Source organism: Meleagris gallopavo, chromosome 8 (genome assembly GCF_905368555.1).
Source record: "Meleagris gallopavo chromosome 8, MGAL_WU_HG_1.1, whole genome shotgun sequence".
Classification (NCBI taxonomy): domain Eukaryota; kingdom Metazoa; phylum Chordata; class Aves; order Galliformes; family Phasianidae; genus Meleagris; species Meleagris gallopavo.
In genome coordinates, this window is record NC_139411.1 from 20877293 (window position 1) to 20894880 (window position 17588).

General features: G+C 33.7%; 1 protein-coding gene across 4 annotated transcripts in view; it reads right to left on the reverse strand.

Moving 5' to 3' along the window:
- KNDC1 (kinase non-catalytic C-lobe domain containing 1) overlaps window positions 1-17588 on the reverse strand; it is a 59261-nt gene that overhangs the window by 9454 nt on the left and 32219 nt on the right. For 2 of the 4 annotated variants that reach the window (XM_085229197.1, XM_085229199.1), the window contains exons 7-21: window positions 16370-16484; window positions 13271-13342; window positions 13105-13166; window positions 10771-10929; window positions 10337-10414; window positions 9562-9655; window positions 9244-9400; window positions 8331-9151; window positions 8075-8219; window positions 7175-7263; window positions 4963-5366; window positions 4145-4270; window positions 1642-1735; window positions 1298-1395; window positions 781-992 (exon numbers count right to left, since the gene is read on the reverse strand). In XM_085229197.1, the coding sequence (XP_085085323.1) occupies window positions 781-992; window positions 1298-1395; window positions 1642-1735; window positions 4145-4270; window positions 4963-5366; window positions 7175-7263; window positions 8075-8219; window positions 8331-9151; window positions 9244-9400; window positions 9562-9655; window positions 10337-10414; window positions 10771-10929; window positions 13105-13166; window positions 13271-13342; window positions 16370-16484 (2726 nt within the window). The remainder of the gene's footprint in view (window positions 1-780; window positions 993-1297; window positions 1396-1641; window positions 1736-4144; window positions 4271-4962; window positions 5367-7174; window positions 7264-8074; window positions 8220-8330; window positions 9152-9243; window positions 9401-9561; window positions 9656-10336; window positions 10415-10770; window positions 10930-13104; window positions 13167-13270; window positions 13343-16369; window positions 16485-17588) is intronic. The other 2 variants (XM_085229198.1, XM_010714578.3) reach the window with 2 other exon arrangements.

Genomic DNA, 17588 nt, shown 5'->3' on the forward strand with positions numbered 1-17588 from the left:
TCTATTTTGAATCTTGTGGAGAACTTTTGACACTTTTATTATAATCAAAAGTTGCATTCTGCAGAAGAGCACATTTAATGCCATTGTTTCTACGATCTCAGTTGATGCCATTTTAAAATTTCTATTATAAGAGCATAAAAGGTAAATATTTTAAACAAGAAAATATTTCCTGATGGAGACCCATGTGGTATCTCCATACTATTATTGCTGGGGTACCTTAGAAGGACACTGTTCTCACCTCAGTTGAGGTTTAACCTATTTTAACATAATTTTTAACATATTTTTAACATAATTTTTAACATAATTTTTAACATATTTTTCCCAACCTAGGCCCTGAGACAAGGTTGCAATCTATATCAGTCCCAAGGACCTACATTTTCACATCTAGACCATATTAGTAAGAATGTTCAAATTATATGTTTTGAAAGAATTATTAAACTGCTGGTAATAACTAAGCCATGTTTCCATGGCAACTGTTAGAGCTAAACTTCAAATAAGTAGAGGATAAATAAAGATTAAAGTTATTAATTCTCAATTTAGTATAAGTTGCTTCAGTTTTAAACAAACTCAAAGTTAGCAGTTTGGCTTATTTCCTATAAGATTGTCTTTTGACAATTCTACGCCCATTTCTGCAAATAAACACGCACAGAAATAACACTGAACTAGATACAAGAAAGGATAATTTATATAGTGCTGAGTAACCAAGACTTATCACATACACTGTTTTTTTTTTCTTACTCCCCCTCCCAATTAAGGATGCAAGTGCAAAGCACACTATACCTGGAATATAAATAAGCCATTAAACCAAGTGGTGTCCCAGCCTGCAGAACTTTTATTCCATTTTGATTACTGCACTTGTGTTTCTCTGTGTTATAGTAAACAAGCACTGATGACTCATCTGTGGGAGCCTCATCCATGGTGTCAGTTCTCCCAAAGTGAATGATGGTAGGAAGTACACTGGATTCCACACCCCATTGTTCTGCATACATTATCTGCTCAGAGAGGCAAAGCCACGTAAAAATAAAACACAAGAAAATAGATGCTTTTTGCATCATATGCATAAATGTAAAATACACTCTACTCAATCAAAGCCAAATAACATTTTAATTTTATTTTTATTTTTATTTTTTAAATAGTACCAGTATCAACTATCTTTAATTTAATCATTCTCTCACGGTTAATTTGGCACTTCGGCACAAACCACTTCACAGCTCATACTCATGACTTAAGCGGCCGAGGACACTGATGAAGTGTTGAAATTACAAATAAAACCAAAGCAAAATAAAGTCAGACTTGCCTGCACATACTTCTTCACCAATTCAAGAAACTGCACCCTTGATTTCATCTCTTGTAGCTGTCCTCTCAACTTGGGCAACATAGATTTAGTTTCAGGACCTTTGAATCGAAAGCACACACAGCATAAAAACATCAATTACTCTGATATACAGGGAAAAAATTTTAAATGACATACTAGACACTCGACAAAGCCAAGTGCAAGGTGTTACAATTGGGTGGTTCCAATCCCAGATAAGTATACAGACAGGGATAAGAACTCAATGAGAACAGCCCTACGAGAAGGACTAAGCCCCGAAGGACAAGCCATTCTATGATTTTATTACTGGCAAGTTACTGTAATCTTACCCTTGTTTCTTCTTTCTTTTTGCAATAGTTTCTGGTAAAACTTTATGGTCTTTCTGTAATTTTTAGTCTCCATCATTAGCAATTGTTCTAGTTCCTATTTAGAGAGAGAAAGGATACTGATCATAAAAGAAAATACAAAGTTCTGGTAGGAAACTGAAGTTTTAGTGGAGTTTTGTTGAAAAAAATGAACAACCAAATAGATAAAAATACGATATTAGTCAAGAAAAAATGCCTTCCACACCTGTGCTTACAGGAAAATTACAGAAAACATCACCTGTTCCCAGAAAAGCATTAGGTACATCATAGTTCTACATGTTATGAACTATAGCTGGTCTGTGTGTGATGAGACAGCATTTAAATTTGTCTGAATCCACTTACATAAATATCCCTTATGATTGAACGTATCTGGTTATTTTCAAGAGCATTTTTAAAAAAACTGACACTCAGAACTCAAAGCAATGAGCTCTGAAATCAGTGTACACCCCAGGAATGCTCTGTTAAGCAGGGGACCTGGATTTGCAGTGAGAACCGAATGTTTGACTGAAAGCAATCATTTCCAGATCAGTATGGTTGCATTATATTATGCAATCAAGTCAGAAGGCAGTCAGGAGTGCTATTCTATAAATAAAGGACACATCAATTTTGAAGTTCAGTTTACATATTTTATATTTATGTGCTTTATATAATTAAGAAAAATGGAAAGCTGAAATGTCTACTGCGTTACAGTAGAGCATACTGCAGCAGTAAAGTATATCCTGCTTATCACAACAGATCAAGTTTAATGTAAACATTTATTTGTTTGCATATCAAAGATTTCATTATTTTACTAATCAATGAAAATGGATCATCCATGTTGGGTTCAGCTTCTGATTTGTTATGGAACAACTAACACTACGTGCATCGTGGTTTTTAAACGTGGCGGCTTTTGCACTTGGGTCCTAAGCTAACTATCATTGACCCAGTTACATGAAACAGCATTTCAAATGGAATAAGTTCACTGAATGCAGAAGACAGAACTCCCACAAGCAGAGTGATCAGAAAACACATAGCTCAGAGCTTTTTTTGAAACAACAGATTGGTAAATAGGTTAGACTTAATGGGATGGACTTACTAGAAATTAATTTGAGTTTCAGAAAAATCTGTCACTGTTTTTCACAAAAGCTCAAAAGGTTTAACAGCACAGTTCATTAGCAGCAAGTCACAAAAAGCCCTGTGGATTTTCAAAAGAACTACCATTTACACAGTCACCATATAGAGAATAGTGAAAGCACAGAAAAGCTATTATGAAGATTCTGAATTAGAAACAGCTTGCTTTTATTTAAAGGTTTGTTTCTATTTCAATAGTTAAAGTGAAAACAGGATGGTGATTAAAAGAACATAATCACGCACACACACACGCGCGCACACACACAAAAAAAAAATCAGAAAGAGTGGCTATTTTCTAATGTTTGGAATCTGATGGCTATTTGAGGAAGTGAGTTGTCCCTTAAATTACTTAGGTGAATAGCAGTAAAGTCAGTAATCATGTTATAGGTCTAGAATAGAAACATTTTTGATTCAGCCATACATTCAGTTGTTATTTGATAAACTTTTGCATCCTCTGAACTGCATTTAATTTTATGGGATGCTTTTCTATAGAATGTTGTTTAGTCTAGGGAACAAAGTAATCATAGAGTAGCTTTGTTTAAATGGGAAATTTGTAATTTTCAAACTGTTCTGAAGCATGGACTTTTACATGCTGAAGAGGGTTCCCTGAAAGTATGCAGAATGTGGCAGAAGGGAAAGGAAAAGAGAAAAGGAATGAGAGAGGGAAAGCTGAAGGCAGAATATGAAAAACCTTTGCTAGAAACCTTATAGTCACAAGTTGGACACAGAGAAGTTTGGTGGAGACTGACAGGTAACTTCTGAGACCTAGACGAAAAACCCTGCGGGCAAAGAAGAAAAGGGCAAAGGCTAAGGGTGCAGGCTTGGGGCTGCAGAGAACTGGGAGCAAGCTTATCAGAATACAGAAAAAAAAACAAACTTATTGTGATAGCAGACTGGGATATTCCTCTGGAGAAACAGCCACTCTCATAGCTGATTTCTGTTCTTGCTGTGCTGCAAGGACTTGAATTGTTTTTTCCTGGATGTGTTCTGTATGAGGGAGAGCAGCTCCTGGACCAGAGGTGATGGGAGGCAGGTGATATGCAGTAGCTTGTGGAAGGAGCAATATAGATGTTGGGAAAGATGTAAAAAAGTAGGAAAAAAGACTGCAAGTTTTAAGAGAAAACTAAGCAAGCCTCAAGCTATTTATGTGATTTTGAATAAAAAACTTTTCAAAATGCAGATGAACCTTTGCTGAGCTTTAGAACTGCAAAGAACTATGTTTAAAACCTACAGAGTAAAGCATTATTTGTTTTCATAACATCTGAAACTGTCATCTTTGACCTATAAATATCTTGCATTTTGTGCTGCTGCTGCAGTTTTAAATATGGGAGGATAGGCTTGAGATGGAGCAGTCTACCTTGCAAGGCAGGAAGAACTTTCCTCCGGAACTCAGACCACCTTCCTGTTCAAACCGTTCACTTTCCAGCCTTGCTTTAGTCCCTGTAATCCTCCTGGCCTGAAGAGTGGACATGTGCTTCCACTGCTAGATTTTACAAATGAAAATTAGCTACTAAAATAATTATTTTTTGAGCTTCAACTCTGGCAGAAGACTCCTTGTGTTTTCACATTGAGTCTATTCTATTTTTTCAGCATTTTGGATCAGATAGTGCATTATTCCCCCTAGCATTTATGAATTATTAAAGATGCCATTTGTTTTCTAAATAAAAACTTGAAATATCCATGACTGATGAAGTTTGGAAAAATAGAACAGTTTTATGAAGGTTTTCTTTTCTCACATTTAGTGCTTAAGGTAAAATTTTGGTGCAATTGGAACATTATGATTTAGTATTTTTATTTTAAATATTTCGGGCTTCACAGAATGTTAGTGTTATAGCAATGTCAGCAGAGAGATTGAAGCTGTTGATGTAGGGTAGTAAAAGAAAAAAACATACGCAAGAAGTAGTGACATTTTAAACTACTGTTGAATTTGCCATAACAAGATATTTAAAAAGCATCTTTAACAGAAGATTATATAATGGAAAATTTAATACAATATTATTGAAAATATCACATTTTACTCTTATGTAAAATATAAAGACCTCTTATGTAAATACAGCAGAGTGAATATTTAAGAGAGAAAAGGGGGTTTATTCTCACTAAAATACAACACATTCTGTCATACTTTCAACCAGTAAATAAAGAGATGTCTTAATGATTTTAAATCAATGTACTCACCACTTTTTTAGCATCTATACTTTGTGTTTCATTTGATTTCTGCTTTCCAAGGTTTTTTATGTAACTATGAACTTCTGAATCAAAACATTCAGCTCCATAAAATGCACTGCTCCAACCAGGACTACAGCCATGAAAATCAGGTGGGTTGGGAGCCACAAGGTAGCTGTTTTCAGCTGTCTTTATTACAGCCTCTTCCTTGGGCTCTGCATTTTCTTCTGCAAAGTCTGGACCAATATGATAGCCATTGGTTTGTAAATATTGTCCATCTTTTTCTATAGGGATAGTATTCTGCAGCCTTGACTCTTTTTTGATATTATTTGAGGGCGTCTCATTAAAATTCATTTCAGCTAACGATGTATTTATCATAAGCTCATCCTTCATGTCAAAAGTAGCTTCTCCTTCTCCTTTAGGGGGAGGTTGGAAAGAAGAAATAATAGACATGCTGTAATGTATCCTTTGTTAAACTTAAACACTACACTTAGAAAATGCAATTATGAGATTACTTATGTCCTCTAAGAGTAGAACATTCTTCTTTGGGCTTTGTGCTTGCTTTTTCTCAACTACACACTGTAAAATACTGAAGGTTAAAGACATTTCAGAACAATCAAGCTTTGGTCAGTAAATTTCTGAAAATTAGAAAATTCATTCTGCATATGTAAAACAAGTATTTAAACAAAGCATAGCATAGGACTTTCTAAACAAAAAAATACCAGACCTGTGCACATATCAATAAGAAGCTTAGCTCTTGAGTTCTTTTCCATATATTGGTCTCAAAGGTTTTATTCCATGCAGAGAGGGCAAGAGTACTTGACATAGCCAATGGGGACACATGTTAAACTTTCTACTCCTACAGGACTCATTTCCTTGAGCTACGATGGGATTTCTCTGCAGTTATAACAGCTACTACAAACCTCAAGGGACTGTGGTGACAGTCAAAAGTTGGCATGATGCTGACAGGCATTTTTATGTCTGCCACAAGTCTCCCTTTTCACTTGAGAAATCCTCCAGGGCTTCGATATGCCAGCTTTGGAGTCAAATGGACTCGAATTACTGGTGCAAAGCAGTCACATACCCCATGGGAAAGTCTGGCTGTACATTTGCCATCATTCTGAGCCAAAGTAGAAAATCATAACCTAGCATGGCAGCAGCCAAGAGCAAGCTTTCAAACATAAATTTTGCCATAGAAGTTAAGCGACTGCAAGGGGGATAAGCTGATCTCAAAAGAATACTCAATCTAAATTTATTCAAAACAGAAAAGTAAGCAAATTTAAAAACAGATTGAATAATATGTTCTTTATGTAAGAATTCTTGCAAACATGCTGGAAAGGAGACTAAGGACTACTGAAATACTACATAATTTTACAGAAATTTGTAAGCGAGTCTGTGCCTTTTTTTTTCTTTTTTCCAAACTGAAGCTGTTGAGACACTCAAGGTTTTTCTTTCTATGTGTAGTTATATATACACATACTACTACCTTCATTTCTCCCTGTACTTTAAATATGTAACCAAGATATATTACAGAGTAAGGTAATTAATGAGATACATTACATAAAACTAAAGATGTTCAAATATAAATATTGTACAACTACTAAGAACCTTGTAAAGTACTGCATGTTGCCCCTGTCATCATCTTTCAGACTGTGATAGATAACCTTAAAAGAAGTACAAAGAGGTGCTATTAGGATTAACAAGGAAAAAGAAAATCCATTCTGATATTGCCATAGAAATTACTGACTGTTCACTTTAGCAAAACAAAGACCAAGAACAATTCTTTAAATATGATGTGTTTTTATTCTTCTCTAACAACTCCTCTGCCATTTCTTTAGTATATTCTGGCTATCATAAACATATTAAAGACTTATGCAATAGAAATCAAATACAAGATGCCCATGAATATACCATGTTTTAATAATGGGATTTACCAGTTCAGTTTCTAATTCAGTTACTGAAAGAAGGAATGTTTTCTAAACCTTCAATCACAAAGTATGATAGGAAAAAAGGCAAGTCCACTGTGAAGTTCTTCAAATAAAGAATCCACAAATATAACTTCAACAACTGTCCTGAAACTTACATCGATAGGCATCGATAATGTTCACATTCATCGATAATGTTTGTAAGTGTTAAGGTGAGTGTTTTTCTGAAGACACACTGAAAGCACCATTCTCTCCATTGATAGATTCCCCACACAAAGAGACATAAATTTCCTTCTCACCCTCTGTGTGATCACTGCTTGCCAAAAAGCTGTCAGACTTCTTCAGATTTTGGAATACACCACTTTTTGAGTCATCTGCCTCAGTTATGCTGAAAATACATGAGAATTGGGGAAATACAATGTTTCATATCCTTAAGGCAAAAAAGGTGGCAATTAAAAGCTGTTTTCAATGTCAAAGAATATTAAGTTCATAAATCCCACTTATAAATTAATTACTGGTTACAGTAGTCTTTGGTAAGTTTTTTTTTTTTTGAAGTATGCTATATCTGGGTGCTGCAATAAAACAAGAAAGATTTTTATTATTTTTTCTGGCAGATATTTAATGGAAGATGAAATAAAATAAATAAGAAACTCATTAAGCCAGTGTTTTCTTACTTAACAGGTTTACAAAAGGCTGTCACAGGAGGAACACCGAATGAAATGAAGTTTAAGTAAAATATTTCTAGCAAAGCTAAATTAATTTACTTGTTCTTAGGTGTGATTGGAACAAAAAGATGTTTCAAAGCAAATTCATTCTTAACTTAATGAGAGTTTGAACTAATGCATAAAAAACTGAACTCAAATACAATAATTAAGCTGAACAGTAGGAATAATTTATTTCACTTCTGATTAAACAGCCTATTTCTAACACAATTCCATATTCAACCAGGTTCAATATTTGATCTCCATTATTCAGCTATCTTAGAATGGAGTTACAGACAAGCTTAATAGGAAATATCTTTGCTAAATTATTAAGTACTATTTGCTTTGGAGAAGGAGACGAAGACAGGGAAATAATCAGATGTCAGAAAACAAGTAAAAACACTTAAAGAGGAGCAGCATATTCTTTTCTATCTCTAGGAAGTAGGGAGAAAAATATTAAAAGGAATTATAAGAGGGAAAAAGTTGAAAAACACGTACCATAAAGGTGAAACTCTTTCTCCATTTACTACTTGATAAAGATTCTCCAGTAATTTTTCATCCCAGTATAGGTCACAGAACTTCTCACAAATTTTGTCAGAGAACGTACCGAACTTAATTTCCTTTAATGCTAAAATGAAGTTACCTTGTTTAAAAACAACAAAAAAGTAAAACTCCACAAATGAACAAAAATAGAAAAATACATTACTAATAACATTCTTACATATCAGTGATGTACAGAAGAAAATAAACATACCCATATCAAAAACTTCAACTCCATTCTCTAGATAGCCATCAAAGGCAAACTCCTCTTGTATAAGATGAATCACTTCCTGTAACGAAGTGTCATTTGTTCTGCTCTGCTGGGACAAGACTTTTTCATCAAAGACACAAGAAGCCTCTCCGTCCACTGAGGTACAAGGTGTGAATCCTTGTTCAGAGAACATATTGCGTGTGTTGGTAGCACCCTCAAGATCTTGGCAGTTGGTCTGAACAACTTGGTCAGTTTTTTCAAATGCATTCTGTGTATTAATAGTCTTACAGTTTTGCACTTTGAGTAGAGAGGAGTCGTTTTCTGTTTGCATGCTGAGTTTGTAACTTGCAATAGTACTTGAAAGTAACACTGGCAAACTATGAGAGCAATCAGAAGCAACCCTTGAATGAAGAGGCTTATTTGGTATTTGCTCTGATACAGCTAAGTGTACTGGTACAAATGTTAAAACTCTTTTCTCTGAATTCTGTTTGAGAATGATGTTATTTATATGAAGAGGATTAGGAGACATAAGAGAAGTTAAGGAGCTTGAAGGAACTTCAGATAAAATTTTTCTTTCTTGTAGAATACGTGAGGAATCAGAAGTAAATACATCGCCTGACTTTTCTTTTTCTAAAGAAATCTGGAATGGGTGGCCTGGAACTTGTAAATGACACTCAGGTATTTCAGATGTAGTTTCAACTACATTTGTGTCCTTGATACCACAGCCTTTAAAGCCTTCTACATATCCTGATTTGCTGCGATCAATGTGTTTTTCTTTTCTCGACTTTTCCTTGAGTTTTTCAGTAGCTGGTGTGTGAACTTCCCTGAAAAGGAACAAAGAATTTTGACAGGACTATGCCAGTGATGTAACAGTGAAGTTATAACTTTAACTTATTTTGCTTTAGGATATACTAACTTTGTTATATTTTGCTGCAGAATGATAGGCTTAAAGTGAGTTGCAGGAGAGGTGAATGCAACAGGTAATGCAGTTTTCTCACAGTTTAGAGAAATCTGGCATGGTACCGGTCCTTTAACTGCGATAAGTTTACTTTCACTGGTAATAGGCATAAATCCTAAAATAAAAACACAATTAGATAAAAGAAGAACAGTATGTAAAATATAAATGCAATGTAAATAATAATCAACTTAGATAGAAATAGACCCATTCAACTGACGGAGAAAATCTCATACAGAGAACTGATCTAGACAATGAAATATATCAAAATCTGCTTACCTAGACTTGACTCTGAAGGGTTCACTTCAAGTCTTTCATTTTCAATTTCAAAAGCTACATTATCTGGAGAAGAGATTACGTCTTCCGCAACAGCCTAACAATTAACAATAAAAAATGAAGCCCAAACTGAAATTATTAGCATGCCAGTGTGGAGAACTGTGCACAAAACTCTACAGAATGGCAGAGCTGTTTGTACATCTTGATAAACTACTGTACCAAATACTTTGCACGAAGTCAATTTCCAGAACTAACAGAACACTGTATACAGTACATACAGACTTGAAACATAACCAGAGCACAATAACTACACATTAACGTAGTGACAAAATTGCTTTTTTTTAAAATTAACTTCAGAATTTTATATTAAAAAGCACCTGTATCCTTGCCTTAATTCCTAGTCAAGCAGAGCTTCCCAACTACAAGCACATCATTTGAAGACTTACTTTCAGACTCCCTTATGTAACATCCAGTGAACTTAAACATAGCTGCAAATATAGATAGTTAAGAGCAGACAAAAAAAATTAAGACTACAAAAATTAGAATGTCATTTCCATATCTACTTTACATTTCTGCAAGAATATGAAATTCTTAGTAATATCTAAATACTTTACTGTTAATGCTCTCACAAAAGCAATATTTACAGAATACCTGAGAATTAAAGAAAAGAAAAAACACAAATCTAACTATACTTGAAGTGGAGAAAAAGACAATCAGAACACACTTTAAAGAATTAATTGAAAAAATGTAGACAATTAAAAAAAGGTAGAATTCATACCTTAAAAACAGATTTATTCAACAATGCCAAAATATTTTTGCTGTTTACTCCTCGTTCAAGTAAATAATGACTGCACGTCTGAAAAAAAAATCACAGTCTTCAGAGTATATAAGTTTTTAAGAAAGTGAGATATTCTTGGACAAGGATAAAGTCAAGGTAAAAAGTCATTTAAATGTAATCCAAGTTTAGAATGTCTTATGAACTTATTCTGAGTACCTATTAATAATTTCAATATAAATTAAAAACACACCCCTCCATGTCCCTAGGGAGGTCACTTCAAAAAACAAATCCGAGAGTGACTGGCTATAATTTAATTAGATTAATGTTATTATGATGTTATTAGAAAAAATAAATTAATATTTTGATATTCAATTCACTAAGATGGGACTTTAGACACAAGTGAATTTCAAATAAAATTGCTTAAATCCAGTAACCTTAATTGCATCAGCTACAGAAGGTCTTTCCTCAGGATTTTTTTTGGCCATATCCAGAAGAAGGTTTTTTAATTTTCTTGGCAAGGCCAGTTTGTGATTAGGTGAAATGCTGTATTTTGCTGCCATCCAAAGAACTGCAGCAACACCGTAAATGCAGACCTAGTGGCATAACACAGGAGAGACGTAAGATGTAAGCAATCAAAAAAACCAAACCAAATCAAAAAACCCTTTCTCAATATTAAATTTGGAAAATTGTCCAAAATTTTCCCTCATTCCCCACAAAATAACTACCAGTACTTTCAAAATACAGATGACACCTGGCTTCTGAAGAAGCTGATTTCAAAAACTTGCTGTTATGCATGCAGTGTCAATAATAGTAGCTAATTTTCTACTGTTGGAGCAACAGACATAATTTGTCTTATTCTTTATCTAGGAAAATTATTCAGAAAAAAAAAAGCTTTTAGAATCATTCTGAAGAACTCCTTTCTCATATAAAAACCTATTGCCGCAAGCCTTAGTGTTCTACAATAAAGTCTGGCCAGCAGCAATTTACTTTAAAAAGGTCATGATAATTCAGAAAGAAATGAAGTAATTACAAGCTTGCCAGTACAAGTCATATTTTACAGAGAAGATTACACCTATCAGAAGAACTAGGTATTGTGTATTTATTTTAGGAATTATTGTGCTACCTGCAGCTAGACCAACTGAAGTTGCAATGATGGGGGACCTTGTAAAGTGCTTGATCTTCAAGAGCCTTCTTATTTTATTTGAAAAATTACAATTTTCAGACAGAGCCAGAATAAGAGTGTTTAATGCTTAATTTACATATGTTAGCATACCCTACAAACGTAATTTTCACAAAGTTAAAGCACTGTACTTCTTCACATTGCTTATGAAAGGTATTAAAAAGGCTCAAGGCACGGAAACCCGAGCACAGTACTAAATAATGTGGTCCAAACAATATTTCCTAGCACTCTTTAGAGCCAAATAAATGACACTGAATACAACGTAACAAGGAAATTCAGTATAAAGAAACTAACTTTTGAATCATCCAAGCTTTTGAACAAAAGTTGGTGGGTATAAGGTGCTTGAAATAGGAGAAAGTAGCTCTGTCAAAATCAAATGATCTCCTTCCCCTTAGGTCTAGAATTCCAAGAGGCTAATGTGATCATAATTTTAATTATGATCATAATATCTAATTTAGCGCACACTTCAAAAACATTCCTTTCACTAATGTAGGACAGTTACTATGGCTGGCACTGCAGTCTTGATTTCCATAACATAATTCTAACTAAATTTTTCATAACAACCAAGTTATACAGATATAAGGAAAAGTCAAAATAGGATTCCAGCTCATTCTATACATAATGTAGAAAAACAAGAAAAAAACTTTATATTTTCTGAAGAATAGAGAATAAGGTATAAAGACCTCAGAATTATTAATTTCTACTGGTGAAACTGCTATATTATATCTTAGCGTTAGTTTAAGCTTTTGAAGCTATTAAAAATGGATGTTGGATCAAAGCACTTTAAGTAGAAAGAGAAACTTTAAAGGAGAAGATAAATATTTCCTAGTTTCAGATTATTTTACAGAAAGTCAAAATCTAGCTTTACTAGATTTTTAATGCAGGTTGGTTTTTTTTCCCCTGAATCATGACTATTATTTCTAATTTTAAAGAACTCATAGGGCAGAAGGTACATATTAGTTAAACTTCTTTCTTTTCACACAACAGAATGATACGGTAATTTTTTTCCCTCCACTCTTAAAATCCATTTCATTCAGTTGCAATTGCAAAGAAGACAAACATTCACCTGCTATTTATTAACATTTTTTATCATTTTTGCCTGAGAACAACTTAGGGTTTATATCCAAAGAAAAAAGCACTAGAAAAAATGTATTGGTAAGAGACATTGTCATTAATAATCACGTTCCCAAAATAAAAATATGCTGACAGCAGTATTTTCCAATATTACAAAGGAGATTCATTTGGGATTTTTCTTAGACAGTCTAAAAAATTGATCTTAGCGTGACCTTCAGAACATAAAACCATGACTTGAGTATCTGTCTTCCTATTGACAAACTGAAAATAAGTGAGCCTGATGGAAAACTAATGAAGAACATAATTTGGCAGTTACTGTTTTGGAAGGCAAAATGATTTTTTTTAGAGGCAACTAAGTTTATGGAAAACCAATACAAAACAAACCATAGAAATGTTAGAAACATTGAGAGATTTATTATCACAATCTCAGAAGAGTTTTGCTTTCTTCTTTAAAGGGCAGAGGGATACGGCTATGCTTTGATAAACCGAATACCTACATAACCTACCACATTACCTTCTCAGTATCTACATCCTCCTCTTCAATTTCAGGAGCTAAATAAATTATATCACAAGATTCTAAATGAAAAAAAAGAAACCAGAAACAAAAGGTAAGATATTTGCTTAATTCTCCTCTTCCCCTCAAATGACAAAAAAGCGGAGCGCTCCATATATTGGTTTACCTTCAGCTTTTGGAGCAGTAAAGAGGACTCTTCCATGGCAGTCAAGCAGTACGGTGTCCAAACATAAGATCACTGCAAAACAAGTCACATTGTAGAAGGCATGATAAGTGTCTGTTCATGTAACTATTTAACACCAATCAAACAAATAAAATAATTTAAAAAATAATTTGCAACGTCACCAATTACCCTAAGTAGTGACAAATAAAATTTTTATACTAACGCTCAAACAGAAATCAATATTCAATTGATAGAAAATGCATAATCACCTAAAGCAATTCCAGCAGAAAAGACAAGAAAGCAAAACAAAATCACACTACAGTAGGTGAAAAGGTTTAGAATACTGGAATTAAAAAAAAAAAAAAAAAAAGAAAGGAAAACAACAGCTAGATGTACTATACTCTTCTCACAAGGTACCAGAACTTCTTATCCTAAGTCTTTAAACTCTCCTCTCTTCCTTCTTCCTCCAACCCCAACATAAAAGAAAAACAACAACAACAACAAAAATCTTAAAGCAACAAAGTTGGGATTAAACGTAAAAAATGCTCAACCAAGATTTTGCCTTTGATAGTAAATGGCAATATCACCACCAGTGCAGGCTTGAACATGAAAATAGTCATCATGTGGAGACAGCTGAGACATATGCGACCAGGTGCAGAACTCCTCTAGGTGGAATAGGATAAGGTATCCTCTCTTGTACAAATAGCCATAATCACACACACAGTCCCAGAAAAGAAATGTGATGTGGACTGTTATTTGCACGATAAAGCCCTGAAACTCTCCACGGTTAGGTAAGAAATAACTGGCTTCTAAAAACTGCCTTAAATCATCTGGGGCACTTGGGAACTTATTTTTCTCTCTTTAAAGACGTGAGAACATATAACAGAAATGAAATGATTAAAAACTCATGCTGGATTGAGTCTATCCATTTCATATCTTCAAAGCACACCATAATTTAACATTCTGCAATATAATAATCCATTTGGATAGCGATGTACTCCTGCTTTTGTAGGCTACCATCAAACTCTTATTTTCCTAGATAAGAGTCTTGTCTCAGAGAACTAGAACAGTGTATTCTTAGATTATATTAAATAAGAGGTCAAATTATTAATTTATTATTAAATAATACATGAAAGAGTTCTAAAAATAATGTATTTATATATATTGATTTGTTATTAAATAATAAATTGAAGATGTCTAAGAAGAAAATCCATCCATTTGCTTTTGTAGTTATCTGTACAAAGCACACTTAAAGGCATTAAAATTCATTATGCTTATTGTAAATAAAAGCTTGTGTACTACTATCTACAAACTAGACCCGAAATGCAAAGCTTTTCTGAACGGGATTCTTTAACAGGTATTTCTGCAGCACCCTTGAGAATTATTTTTGCTCACTGTCATTACTTCTCAACAGTAGAAGTTGAGCCTCTGGCTCTGAATCTGTAACACAGCTCATACAAACCAGACCTCAGATCAGTACAATACAAGAATTCTCACCTGGGTCTTCTAAAGTGCCTGTAAGCATCATGTAAGCAATATCCTCTTATAAGAGGAGAGGCAATACACAAAGTCTCAGTAGAGACTGCGAACTCCTTTTGTAGCAAGACTGAGTTAAAAAATACATGAACAGACTAGCTTTAGAATATGTTTTCTTACCGAGGTAATTCCTGTTTAAGGTAACAAAAAAATAGCTTATGGATTTAGAGGAAAAGACTGTTTAAGTAATAATAATTCTAAATAATAATAAATCCAGCTTATCCCACTGTTTACTATGACTTATGAGTTACCAATCTGGTTCTACCAGTGTTAAGACTAGGATTTTTGAACACACAGTTTATAAAATATCAGATTAATTACCCTCAGAATAGGCAGAAATTTATCTGGCAAAAGTATTCTAAATCTGAACACAGTATTCAAAATCAAGGTAGTTCCATTCATCAAACATGGAATTTTAAGTAAGATACCTTCCATTTACAAGTTTTCATCATTATGTTCACTTTTACTGGCTACATAAGGTTCAGATCTTAATTTAGTTTTCACTATTGTAAAGATTTATGCATTCTCAGTGCATGTAAGCATTGTAACAGAGGCTGTCTACACATATTAAACTAAACTCTAAGATGTTCTGTGCAGTTATTTGAAGCTTTCACAAACATTAGGAACATCTTATGAGACTGAAATAATCTTTCTGCTGTGAAGTATATCAAATACCTATTTTTAAGGGTAACACTGCTTAAAGTGTTCAGAAATCTCTTTTTATGGACATTTTCCAGTGTAACATTTTAATATAACAAAAGATAAAATAGCTGAAACTGAAAACCAAAAAGACACACTAAGTTTTATGTAACTTACTATCCATTTCTTCATATTCAGTTACAGACTTCAAACTCATCCCTTTCCGAGCAGACAAAAGCAAGCTTTTTAAATAAAGGAAAAGGGAAGGCAGGGTGTAGTGATGGGAATCTGTTCTTTTTATAAGAACTGTTGGAGATTTATTAACAGGATAGGCTAAAGCAATATTCAGAATGTCAGTGGAAACTAGGATGATCTTCTTCCATGTCACATACAACATACTGCAATTCTGCCAAAGGACAGTTCCACATTTCTCTCTCAGAAGTTGACTCTGTAAATAGAAGCATGGAGTACAGTAATGTCATCATGAGATCCTGGACAATCTTGTGTCACAGGAATATGGGTCACACCAAATCAGGGAAAGTTTAACATGTAAAAGAAATTCTTCATCCATAACCTTCATAACAACAAGTCCCAAGCAGTTTTCTCAAAAGGCACGGTACAGTTTCTCCATACCCAACATTTCTAAACACAAAACCTGTTTAATTGCTTGAAGTCATAAAGAGCTCTTCCCCTATAAAAACTATCAAAACACAGAAAAAAAGAAGACATTGTACAATGTTATATACATGTAAGAGAAGTCTAAATGGAGTAAGAATTCAAAGTCACAGTTTAAAAGAGTGAATTTGGAAGTATTAGCTGTTATTTTTTCAATAAACAAAATAGTCATGAGATATTACACGTCAACAGAACATCATTACAGAGAAAATAAACAACTAAGCACGAAGTTTAAAATAATTAAGATCCTACCTGGATAATCTGTGCAAGTGTGTAAAGTCCTTAAACACTCATGACATAAAGCCCAGAGTTCATGGTCTTTCAGAGGTTTACCATACCAGGACAACAGGAGTTTTAGAGAAATCCACTGAAATAAAGAGGATGCAGAGTTATCAAAAATTGTTGCAAAACAAAAATGTTTTCTGATGTAATGCAAAAGAAAATCCTAATATACAATGCATACATCTAAAAAGCATTAAGAAAATTTACTGCATGCAACAGGAGAAAACTAATCATAATTCTTACTGAATATCATCACACAGTTAACAGCTATGTAATGAATCAGAAGCTTCTTAATTGCATATCAAAAGTTAAATTCAAGTGGGATTTCAGCAACATAAGTGTTTCAGGAAGAGTGGGCAGTTTGGAAGCTCTTTCTTATCACGCTAAGTAAGGATTCTTTTAGAATGTCAAAGATGACACAATTACAGGGAGATTACCTAGACTTAAACACAAAAATCTGAATGACTACCACCACCAAAACCTACCTACATTCAAATCCTGATTTACCCTAACAGCTACATTACAAGCCTTACCTTAAATATTCCATCAATATGTCTTGCTCCTCTGTGAAAGATGTTAACAATATTGACAGAATTAACAACAGGTTTACTTAAAGTAAAAGCACATTAATTGGCTTATAATCACTGGATGTTCAATTTGCAATGACTACTTTTTTTCCTCTTTATCAATTTAGCTCTTGATATCTGAAAAATACTTTAATGTGACAAAGATACCGCTCCTCAGAGAATCCATATTTTACACTCTCTGATTTTCTTCTTTTTGTATATTTTTTTTAATAGAAGAACTTGACACAACAATTCTACACAGATATCTTTCAGACCAAGCTGTGCTAATAGAAGAGATTATCAACCTTATTTTGCAACAACTGAACATAACGATCTCTATTTATCTATTAAAGGAACATTAAAAAACAACTCACCATAGGCAGAAACCTCTGGATTAGAGCAGACCACACACTATTTTAAAACAACATGGCATATTTTCTGTTGCATGTGCAGTCTCTAAAACAGTTATCTATGTCTAAATATCAACTTTAGGCCACGTAAGAGAAAAAAAAACTACTGACATCAATTCAAGATTAACTCTGGAAAAATAAATACATAACTGGAACACACGAATTAGAAATAAAAACTAAAATCTCAGAACCATTTTGCTACTGCTTATGAAC